The 11665-nt window shown below is 34.2% G+C and overlaps 2 protein-coding genes across 2 annotated transcripts; one reads left to right on the top strand and one right to left on the bottom strand.

Annotated features, from left to right (window-relative positions):
* Nucleotides 1-888: 888 nt before the first annotated feature.
* LOC111697133 (SUZ domain-containing protein 1) lies at nt 889-4056 on the bottom strand. The gene is made up of 4 exons (XM_023467028.1): nt 4003-4056; nt 3075-3204; nt 2414-2516; nt 889-1655 (listed from the first exon to the last, which is right to left on the bottom strand). The coding sequence occupies exons 1-4, from the start codon at nt 4052-4054 to the stop codon at nt 1440-1442; spliced, it is 501 nt and encodes a 166-aa protein (XP_023322796.1). The 5' UTR covers nt 4055-4056; the 3' UTR covers nt 889-1439.
* Nucleotides 4057-4584: 528 nt separating this feature from the next.
* LOC111697128 (poly(U)-binding-splicing factor half pint) lies at nt 4585-11634 on the top strand. The gene is made up of 13 exons (XM_023467023.1): nt 4585-4874; nt 5707-5735; nt 6003-6075; nt 6448-6588; nt 7224-7316; nt 7813-7914; nt 8373-8510; nt 8757-8892; nt 9189-9583; nt 9693-9821; nt 10054-10206; nt 10703-10780; nt 11223-11634. The coding sequence occupies exons 1-13, from the start codon at nt 4725-4727 to the stop codon at nt 11322-11324; spliced, it is 1719 nt and encodes a 572-aa protein (XP_023322791.1). The 5' UTR covers nt 4585-4724; the 3' UTR covers nt 11325-11634.
* Nucleotides 11635-11665: the final 31 nt, after the last annotated feature.

Below are 11665 nucleotides of genomic sequence, written 5' to 3'. Positions count from 1 at the left end.
CATGAACCCTGAGGTAGGAGGTTAGGTAGGTGTTGAGGTTCCCAAAGCAGTAGAGGGTCCCCAAGGTCAGGTGGATCAGGAATCCTCCCAGGATAGACAAGATCCCAGGGGTGTTCCAACTACAAATCCAAGCCAGCATCTATAAAAAAAAAACACTTTAAGGGACTGTATAAGTAATTTCAACTAGTTCGACAATTAAAGTGTCATGTCCGATGTACAACGGTATCCTAAAAACCTTTGTCTGATCAAGTATGAAATAAATGCCCATAATTAGAATTTTGAAAACTGCATATACTTACTGCGAGGTTTCTACATATTTCTTCTGAAGAAAAATGGCAGACATTATCATAATTGAACATTTTTGAACCTAGAAAATCGACGCTAACTTCATCGTTATTGATTAGACATGGATACTTTCGTGAATCAGGTACTTCAGACAGCTGGTCCCTTCATCTTACACCGACACTCCCTTTAAGTTGGCAATTTTTCAAACGAGAAAGAAGATATTCCATGTGTACTTCTTTTGCATGGCATCGAGGCCAGATTGAACCTTATCATCTTTTTTGAAAAATTTGTAAAGCTTTAAACTTGCATTCATTCACCAATGAAAAAATATACGGATACCGAACAAATTTGAGCTTTGAAAATACTGAAAAATGTTCACCTTGTTTTAAAACTTCCAAAATCAAGGTGCCCACTAACGTCTCTCCTGTTTTACTGATCTCTTGATCTCCTGGTCTCCTAGTCTCCTAGTCTCCGGTCTCCTGTTCTCCTGTTCTCCTGGTCTCCTGTTCTCCGGTTCTCCTGGTCTCCTGGTCTCCTGGTCTCCTGTTCTCCTGTTCTCCTGTTCTCCTGTTCTCCTTTTCTCCTGTTTTCTTACATTCTCTATCTGAAAGGAACGTCCTGACTATCCTCGTAAATTTAATACGTAATACTTCAGCGTTTTCAGGTGAAAGGCAAAATTCTTATGGAGATAAATTTTTGTTTTCATGAATTTTTAAGAGAATTGTTTTACAGGAGAGGTGTGTATAGTATCCCCTTAGAACAGCTGGAAGACGAAAGGGACGAGTTAAAGAGTAAGTTGAAGGGGCGATGGGTTTAAATTATTAACAGTAGGCTCTAAGAAGCACTGGCAGGACTGAATATCTAACAGGAATGGAGAAGAAGGTTTATAATAGATATTTCTTGTAGAATTATTGTCTAGGTTTCTTAGCACAGCTGATATTTACAATATTATTCTATCATGAACAAATGATGAATGAATGAATGAATGAATGAATGAGTGAATGACTGATATTAAATGTTTAAAAAGTCTTGCAAGATGATCTATTCCACTGCTTTAGAAGACCTTCGTATTATTTGAAACCATAAATATATATTCAGCACTTTATTGTCTATCATCGGCCTCTCCTGGAGTAAACGGGGCCGGTGTCACCCCGTTATCGCCGATTTTGAAATCCTTTTGATCCATCAGGTCCCTTGGGCACAGCAGCATTGCCGTTGGGGTTCTTTTTACCCTCCCCCGCCTTTTTGTTGTTTTGTTTAACTTTATTATTATTAGTCGGCGGGGGCGGCGGGTTGCCAAGGATTCTAAGACGGGCCTCTGCATACTCTGCTTCTCTCTGCTCCAAACTCTTCTGTACGTTCTTTTGAGTCTGCAAAAAGAAAGAACAGGTAAATTAAAACAAATAAATAATTAAAATGTGAACTACAGTAGTCGTGGTATCTATCAATACACTGATTACTACTTTCGATTTAAATTTTGGATTTTACCAAGCCTTAAAGTAGGATGGGTACACATTAACATGAAAACAAAGAGAAGCTGCTAATTAACAGCTTCTCTTTGTTTTCTAGTATTGTAATTTGAAATAAGTTTTTAAGAAATTAAAACAGAAATAGAAAAGTAGTCTTCGTTGTATTGATATAAACGCCGACCACTGTATCATAAATGAAATAAAAGATAATATGATGAATGAATAAATTATAAATAATAGAAATAATGATGCATGGATGCGGGAACAAATGAATGAATTAATGAGGGAAGAAATGAGTTATAGAATGAATAGATTGATGGGTGGCTGAAAGGATGAATTAATTAAGGGATAGAATAAAAGGTTAAGGCACGGATGACTTAACAGAATAAATGAGAGGATGAGGTAAAGAATGAATGAAAATATTTATGAATGCAATGATGAAAGTCAGGATGAATGAATTGATGAAAGAATGAATTGTTAATAAATGAAACAAAAAGTAAAATGATAGTTAAAGAACTTATAAATGAAGGGTAAATTAAAAATTGAATGAGAGGCTCAGTCAAATCAAATTAAATCATCAAACGAACAGATGAAGGAGGAAGAAAAGGTTGAAGAAAAAAATGAATAAATAAAAACTTCTGAATGAATGAATATATTACCGGTGTTTCTACTGGTTTGCTAGATTCTGGCTCAGGACGTTTCAGTATTTTAAGTTTAGGTTCTGAACTTCTATACTCCGGTCTGTAACCGTTAGTCAAGATCCTGGGCAAGCATTCAATTAATTAATCAAGCAATCAAACAATTATTCAGTCAATCAATCAAAAGATCCTTCAGTGACCAAAACAGGATTTACTGTACCTTTGATGACCGAAAAAAAGGTGGGGGTAACTTCTATGACCGAAATAGAGTTAGACCCTATGACCGGAATAAGGTTTAAAGTACTTTTAATGACCGGAATAGGGTTAGAAGTACCTGCTATGACCGGAATGGGGTAAGAAGTACCATCTATGACCGGAATAAGGTTAGTCGTACCTTCTGTGACAGGATCAGGGTTAAAAGTACCTTCTATGACCGGAATATGGTTAAAAGTAACTTCAATGACCTGAATATGGTTAAAAGTGTATTTTATGAACAGAACAGGTTTAAAAAGGGCTCTCTAAGACCGGAACTTGTTTTTAAAGGACCGGAATTGGTTGGACTGAGTACCTAACAGGACCGGAATAGGTTGGATTTAGTTCCTGACAGGACCGGAATGAGTTGAATTTAATACGACCGGAATATTAAATACCTGACAGGAACAGAATAGGTTGGAATAAGTACCTGACAGGACCGGAATAGGTTGGATCTGTGATGGTTCCTGAGTTATTGAGCTGAGAGGAAGGAATCCTAGGTTTCATATTATCCTTCCTTTCCAGAATCTTCAGCTTAGAGAGAGATTCGTCTAATTTTCCTGATAAAATAATCAGATAAAAAATCAATCAGTTCAAGAAGAATATAAACTATCCATCGTGACCCATGTATCTATGACTACTCTTTATTTCAAAGTTTAAACTGTACAGGCCTATGTGGTTATAGTGCCATCCAAAACCAAAAATCGTTTAGGACGGACCACAAGTCTTAATTACGTCTTACCGACAAATAGGTGTTATAAGAGCGTATTTACAAAAAATCCTCATCTTATAACGTAATAAATCCAAACTTCTTCTTCTTATCAACTTTATTGAACAAAAAATAAAACAATATTATATTATATGTATAAGTATAAATAAATCCAAACTATTGGGACAAATCATCGTTTATAATTATTCTCTCTATTTTTTTACAATCTTTTGTATTTTTTGGTAAATTTTTCTGATCCCCGTCATAGTTTCTGCTTTTCCTACATGTTGTAAATCGACCTTTATATTAAAGTCTAATGCTTTCGCTTCAGAAAGTATACAAAAAGGTCTTTTATTGTAAGCATTTTTCCGTTCTATCGTGGTCAATAAATGCTCATGTTCAACACTTACATTAAAAAAGTTAACATTTCAAAAGGAGATAACATTGATTACTTATTGGTGTATCGCCTTATTCTTTTATTCGTTTATTCTTTTATGTACGTTTTTCGCTTCTTGCTTACTTTACTGAATTTATTTTACTTTAAAATTATAAAACATTAAAAATGTGTCATTTACCAAATATTTACGATTCCTATATAAATAAATGATGCTCTATGTAAAACATTAAAATCAAAGTGTACTATTCCTACCTGAATCCAGCAGAGTTTCCCAGTCTTCTCCTTCTCCTATTCCATCTGTCATATCTAAAAAATTTATCACATTTATAATTTAAAACTTTTAGGATATAAATATACATTAGCATATGTTTTTTTCCTTGAGATAAATCGATAAACATTTCTTAATAAAAGTATTTTGAACTGTTTCTGTTTCTTATAAAGATTTCTGTTTATGAAATGCAATTACAGCAGGGTGCACGTCTGTTTCATTTTTTTCTTTTTGACATTTCTCTCCCTCGTCTTCGACAATTTTTCCATATTTTGGAAAATAGAAAACAAAGAATATACCTGCAGACATTATTTTTATAAAATTTAATGCAGTGATTCGACACATGCTATTTTTTAATTTATTTATGTATTATATAAATTTCCTTTTTAGAGAAATATTTTCAAAACTATAAAAACGTCATTTTATCTTTAAAAATATGTTTTTTTATTTTAATGGCGTGCTGTCTGTTCCTAATTAAAATTAAAATAAAGTGGGGCAATATTGCAGAAGTCTGCGCACCATAAATATGGCACTGGCAGTCGCAGCTCGATTGTTTCGGCTTTATTTATGCATGGTAACATGTGTACTGTTTGAATCCGAAGTTTCAAGATAAAATCAAAAATTCATAAAGACGGTTTGATCAAACAACTTTTAGTTCAAGAAATACAAAGATGATAGTTCTGTGTCTTATTTATTTCAGAGTAAAATGGTTGAAAATGGAGACCTAGGTTTCCTGCCTGGTCCTGTAACAGGCCTGGTGGAGGATGGTGGGGTGGTTCTGGGACCTGGAGGGAAGAAGGAAGGTAGAACAGTTTCTCTTCCTAAACTCTGTTCTTCCGATCAAGCTCTTATCCAGGTAGAATGCATGATTACAAATTAATTTTGAATAACAGCATGTTTTACCACAGAATCCGACCCACGCCTGACACGACCTTGATATCAAGCCTTTTTAAGTACAAGTTATTTGTATTAATTTTTCGTCACTGCAAATAGGTCATGGAAAGAGAATTTTCGGGCTAGGGCCCGACAGCAGGCTCAGATATTTTTATTTCATGTAAAAAATCTATTTCATGTGCAAAGTTGATATGTGATTGGGCGTCCGTAATTTCCTAGAGAATGATTTTGGACCCCCGCCCCCTCCCCCCCCCTGTACATGGATCTTTAATGTAAGACATGAATATAATTGATCATTTGGCCGCAGCGCCCGACTCCCTAGCCTGTCCAAGCCACGGCGCTCGGCCCCCTAGCCTGACCCAGCCACAGCGCTCGGCCTCCTAGCGTGTCCTAGCCGCAGCGCTCGGCCCAGAAAGTGTCTTACCCTAACCTAACCCTGAATATATACTAATCTTTTATGTAGAACATGGATATATTCGACCATGTGGCCGCAGCGCTCGGTCACCTAGTCTGTTATAGCCGCAGCGCTCGGCCCAGAAAGTGTCTTAACTTAACCTAGCCCTAAATAACAAAAAAATAAATAATAATAAATTTGCTGAAAAATAAATGGTCATGTACAAAATTGATAGGAGGGGGAGGGGGGGGGTCCAATAATCGTTCTCTAGGACGGACCCTGGACGTCTTTCAAACTCACAAGGACAGACCACAGCGAATTTAAACATTAAAATGACCAAATCATATATGTTTTATGATGATGAAATTCTAAGCAAACTTAATCAAAATTCATGTTTCAGAAAGCGAAGAAATATGCCATGGAACAAAGGAAAGCATTTTTTCATACTTTTAACTTTACAATGTAAAGCTTGAAAAATCAATTACTTTTAGAGAAATTAAATAATATACCTAACAGTATGAGAATAAATAATTCAAAAAATTGTATTATTGAGTCAACACCTTAAATAGCCAGTTTTTTGGTCCATAGCTTTTTATCCAGAAAAAAAATGGTATATCACAAGAATTAAAATTACAAAAAAGAAAGAAAAATTATTGGATCTTCCCAATAAGTTTAATTAATGCTTTGTTTCTGCAGTATCAAAATTGTATTGATGAGACAAACCCTGGCTCACCAGCAGCAACAAGCTAAATCTCTTCAGAGACAACAGGTTCGTCGAGAAATGGATTTAATCCTGATTACAGGATTAATTTTCTGCTTTGTCATCGCCAAAATATCTATAGATTTATAAAAGATCTTAACCTCATTAAAAAAATACCACTTTAGTATGAAATTTTGCAAGTTTAAAGGTTAAAGTTTTTTTCCAACAATGTTATTTGAACAGAAAATTTTGAGTTTTGCTATCCTTTTAGAATCTTAATTTAAATGAAAAAAATCTTTCTTAAAATAAATATTATACATGCAAATATATTTTTTTAATTATCTTACTTTATTTAGTATTACTTGATAATATATTTTAAAACTTAATTTTTTTCAATTGTTTTTATTATAAAATTATCTTACTATGTTCGCGTTACCCTAGGCAATTGTGTTGATGTGTCGAATCTATGTCGGAAGTATCAACTTCGAGGTTCGAGAGGAGACTCTCAAGGTCGCTTTCGGTCCCTTCGGACCCATCAAAGCGATCAGTATGAGCTGGGATCCTATTACGCAGAAACACAAGGTTAATTTTTTCAATCATTAGTTAGTTCAACTATTAATATCTTTAAAACTTTATTTGAATACATGTTAGATTGTTGAAGTATGCCAAGTTTTTGTGCTCAAACTTGTTGAAAATGTATCTTCTGATTTCTCATAGGACAATAAAGTTTCAACTTTAAGATTTTGGAAACTTGAAAAAGCAGTTAATAAAACGGATTAGATAGATAGATGGGCCTCTTCAACCATTGTTGGTTGTTTTGAATGAGAGGCCCTGGGTTCGGATCAGAATCCAGAATCCGCATCAAATATTTAAATGTACTGTAAGCGTTATTTCAAATGTCCTCTGATAATAGGTGGCATGTCCGATTCTTAATGGTACCACCCTTTATTTAAGCAAAAATGACAAAGATGTCGCCTTTCTTTCTGATTAATATTAAATTCTAACAATTTTATTCTTTGTCTCTCATGCACAAATCCGCTAGGTACGTGTAAAATTACAATTAGACATTATCAATGTTCAGCCAAATATGGAAGGTCAGTTGAAAATATATAAACAGTCGATCCTTAAAAACACTAAATAAATGATTTCTAAACAAATATCTTTATTAAATCATTCTTTTCAACATTTTTTCATTTATAATTTGTTCATTTTTAAAGGGGTTTGCCTTCGTGGACTTCGACACCCCTGAAGCAGCACAGTTGGCCCTAGAGCAGCTCAACGGGACATTGGTCTCCGGCAGGAATATTAAGGTTGGTAAAAGCTTGGTCATAGACAGAATATAAAAATCAAATTGTGAAAGAAAAATTTCTTATTTTACCAAAATTTTGATATTATCTTCTTCTTATTCGTTTGTTTCTGTATTTTTTTTCTTAAGTTTTACTAACATGAATTAAATATTTTTTCTTTTATGTGTTTGAACAGATTATGGGAATTAAAAGAGTTTAAAAAATGTTTTTTTTAATCAATACACTTTACTAATCTGCTTTTCGCTGCACTCTCCAAAACATATTTAAACCGATTACTTTTTTGAAAACGAAGCATATTTGCAAAAAAAAAAATAAGAAAAAGATTTATTACTTAATTAATTGACGATGATGCATCATTTCAAATAACAAAGCATCTTAAATATACTTTACTTAAATTTCAAGGCATTAATGACATAAAAATAATTATAAAGCAAATATTTTATTATGGTTAGAAATAGGTGCTTTCAACAGCTTAAGATTATATTTGTATTTTAACTAGGTTGGTCGTCCTAGCAACATGCCTCAGGCTCAATCTATTATTGAGGAGATAGAACGAGAATCCTTGAACTACAACAGAATATATGTCGGAGGAATACATAAGGTATAACTATATGTATTGTGTATACGGGAGTTGGAAAAAAATCTTTGCAAATTAAACGGACGGATGTCAATGTCCACGTTCAATTTTTATGATAACAGGTTGGCCTAGAGCAGGTTGGTGATGGGTAAATAACAGGTTTACCCACAAAAAAAAACAGTTACCTTAGAGACGACAGGCTGTATTTTACATTTTAAGTTAGTTAGATAGATAGATAGATAGATAGGTAAACATATATTTATCATTAAAGTACATAATTTTACATAGATATATTCTTTAAACTAACACTTTAATGATTAAGTTGCCTGCAATAGCAAGCTTATTTATTTCTTAGTCAACTCAAAAGATTAAATTCAAGACAGAAGACGAAAATAGATCCAAATTGTCATCAAGTTTTATGAAATTTATTTTTTAAAGAATTTTTAATCTTATGAATTCTTTCATTTGTTTTGTTTCTGTAGGATCTTGCAACTGAGGATATTCGAAGTGTATTTGAAGCATTTGGAACCATTAAATCCTGTGAACTGGTTCCTACTGTTGTTGAGGGGAGGCACAAGGGGTACGGTTTCATTGAGTACGAGACCCTTCAATCCTGTCTGGTAGGTTTCTTCTTCAATATATTAATTATTCAGATTTATGATATACATCTTGACTTAAATCATTTACATTTGCATTTAAGATTGTTTACAAATTTCCCAGTGATTTTTTTTAGCAATGTAATGGGGGGTCTCTAGTTTTTTTTTTTGTTTCATATGCTTTATTTTGAATAGATTTAAGATCGAATTTCCCCAGAAATCCGGAAAATGTTTAATCTATAAAACTCGCTGGTTCAATTTTTTTTTTAGGATGCGATCAACTCCATGAATAATTTTGATTTGGGTGGACTTGCTCTACGTGTAGGGAGGGCTATCACGCCCCCTGACCTAAAGAATACTGTGAGCATGGACGCAAAGGCGTCAATTATTCCCACTGCGTCAGCAGGTAAATCATTCTCCTTTTATTATTTATGGCTTTTATGGCCCTTGACAAATTTAAAAGAAATCATAAACCCGAACTTGATCTTATTTAATTATTTAACACATTCTAAGGTACAATTTTGAATAGCTTTGTCTAAAAATTTACTATGAAATTATTATTTTTAAGGCTTTTCCGTCTTTTTATTTGCGAATGACAATGAAGAATGAAGATAATAGAAAATTATTGATCAATTGTTTGCATTATTGGTTGATTAATGAGCTAATTAATTTTTTGATTACTTGATTGAAAACTGTATTTAGTTGCTGCTGCTGCCGTGACAGCTAAAATCCAGGCGCTGGACGCGGTAGCGGAGAATCTTGGAATCGATGCTCACGATATCTCACAAGAGGAACAGAGAAAGAAAGAACGAGAGCGGGAAAAGGAGCGAGATCGTCGGGACCGAGACAGAGATCGTCGAAGAGGTCGTGATCGCAGCAGGGATCGTCGAAGCCGTGAAAAAGACAGGGATAGCAGACATAAAGTTAAATCAGAACATAAAGAAAAAAATTCACCACCACCCCAGCCACCTCAGAGTGCTAGTGGGGCTATCCCTGTGCCCCCGAGTAGTATGCCCCCCTTGCCCCCGGGGGTTCAGATGCCCCCTCAGCCCCAGCAGGGGCATAACCCTCTGTTTGATCGGAATGATGCAACCCAGGTATTTCACGTCTTGTCTAAATATTAGTTTTAATTTTTGTGTAAAAATGTTTTTTCTTTATTTGTGGGAAAAAATTAAGATATTTTTTGGTCAATTTTTATTTTTTTAGGCGGCAATTGCCAATGCTCAGCAGGTTGAGCTGCAGAAGAAGCTGATGGATGATAACGAGTCCACCACGCTCTACCAGCAGGAGAATATGCAGATAAAGGGACAGTCAGCTAGACATTTAGTTATGCAGGTTAGATGGTTGTTCACTATTCAGTTACTCAAATTGTCGAGATGTATATTGGATTCTTTTATATGTTTCGATTCATTCAACTCACTCACACCAATTTACTTTATTTATTTTTTCACCGTCATTTTCATTCCAGTTTCATGTCAGTTACCTGACATTATCATGTCATTTCTCTATTTTTTTTATCCCATGATTTTTATAAAGTTTTTTTTAAATAACTTGTTCTCTCAAATAGAAGTTGATGGGGGCCCACGGAGGTCTACGTGAGAGTCGTGTGGTGTGTCTGCGTAACATGGTAGGACCAGAGGACGTGGATGAGAGGCTGCAGGAGGAGATAGAGGACGAGTGCAGCAAGTACGGGGAGGTGGAGAACGTTATTATCTACCAGGTAAACTAGAGAAAATATATATATATATAATATATATATATATATATATATATAGTTCCTGCGCACGCTGGTTTTAAAAATCCTTCGTTTTTTTGAGAATTTCGCGGATTGTTTTTACTATTTTAACAAGGTTGCTTTTAATTAAGGAAATGGTAGTTTTTTTTTTTAGCTTTTAAACTTAGTATCATTAAACGTTTTGGACAATGACCTTAATTTAGGTCTAAACTTTAATTGTAATTTTAAACTTAAGAAAACTGACCTTTTTTTCAAAGTCAGAGACTACTTCAATCTAAATTTCTTGGTCATATGTGATTTTGATAACATTTTGATGTTATCTTTTTGCAATTTTTAATTTTTGGACGCCTTTATTATTGAAGAGATTCAAAGAATCTTGCACGTAAAACTTATTACTAAAGCTAATGAATAAAGCGCAAAATAAACATTGGATTCTTTTTAAGATTCTTTTAATTCTAATTTCTAAAACAATTCTGTTTAGGAAAGACAGGGTGAGGAAGAAGACGCCGAGATTATTGTTAAAATATTTGTTGAATTTACTGAACCATCAGGGGCTAAGGTATCATCTTGTTCTCTTTAAAGGGGGATATGTCTAGAATAATTACCCCCCCCCCCCCCACGGCCCAACCCCCTTCTCTAAAAAAGGGAAAAATAAAAATCGGTATTTATCTGTCACGTTATCTTCATTCTTGATACCTTTTACACAAAGTCTTATTTACTTCATTTAAATAATTTTTCCCACTTCTACTCAAACATTTCTTACTCAAGGGGGGGGGGGGGGGAAGAATTATTTTTCTACCAAATATATTCAAGGGATGACTGACAAGGAAGGTGCCTGGAGTTAAAGATGCAGTATTTGCATGTAGACTGCAAAGCCAGAAAATTTTTATTTTTTCCATTTTTATTTCAACACCATAGTCTTGTCGGCCATGTCATCTAACCGGTGTTATTTTATCAAATTATTATTATTATTTTTTAATTATAAATATTTGTTTCCCCAGGGTGCTCGAGATTCATTGCATGGACGGTTTTTCGGTGGGCGGCACGTGAACGCTCATGTTTATGACCAGATTATGTACGAGGAGCAAGATTTCTCTCATTGATACATGTACCGTGTACTGTACAGTGCTGAACAATAATTGTATGTATGTACAGTGTACATACATCAGCCTACTTTTTTTTAGCTGATAATCAGCCAAGAACTAGGACGTTAAAAACTCAGTTTCTTAGTTTTCATGCTGAAAACACTATTTAAAACGCTAAGTAAGATTTAAAACACTGAGCTTACGTTCAATATTTACTTAATTTGTACTTCTGAAATGAATTAATTTTCCAAACTTAAGCTTAGTACTTAGATAACAAGACTTTGAAAAAAAGTTAACTTGTGATTCGTTCGTTTATTTAAAATTTTCAGAATGGAAATTCTTATTTTCATAATTGTTCT

The sequence above is a fragment of the Eurytemora carolleeae genome, unplaced genomic scaffold (genome assembly GCF_000591075.1).
Source record: "Eurytemora carolleeae unplaced genomic scaffold, Eaff_2.0 scaffold241, whole genome shotgun sequence".
Classification (NCBI taxonomy): Eukaryota; Metazoa; Arthropoda; class Copepoda; order Calanoida; family Temoridae; genus Eurytemora; species Eurytemora carolleeae.
This window is presented reverse-complemented; position numbering and strand designations above follow the sequence as displayed.

Bases quoted from the DNA above. Each gene is read 5' to 3' on its own strand.
- LOC111697133 (XM_023467028.1), bottom strand. From the start codon at position 4,054: ATGACAGATGGAATAGGAGAAGGAGAAGACTGGGAAACTCTGCTGGAT. The intron at 3,205-4,002 runs GTAGGAATAGTA...TTATTTTATCAG, and splicing joins GGAAACTCTGCTGGATTCAG to GAAAATTAGACGAATCTCTC. The intron at 2,517-3,074 runs GTACTTATTCCA...ATGCTTGCCCAG, and splicing joins ACCTATTCCGGTCCTGTCAG to GATCTTGACTAACGGTTACA.
- LOC111697128 (XM_023467023.1), top strand. From the start codon at position 4,725: ATGGTTGAAAATGGAGACCTAGGTTTCCTGCCTGGTCCTGTAACAGGC. The intron at 6,589-7,223 runs GTTAATTTTTTC...TCATTTTTAAAG, and splicing joins CTATTACGCAGAAACACAAG to GGGTTTGCCTTCGTGGACTT. The intron at 9,822-10,053 runs GTTAGATGGTTG...TCTCTCAAATAG, and splicing joins CTAGACATTTAGTTATGCAG to AAGTTGATGGGGGCCCACGG.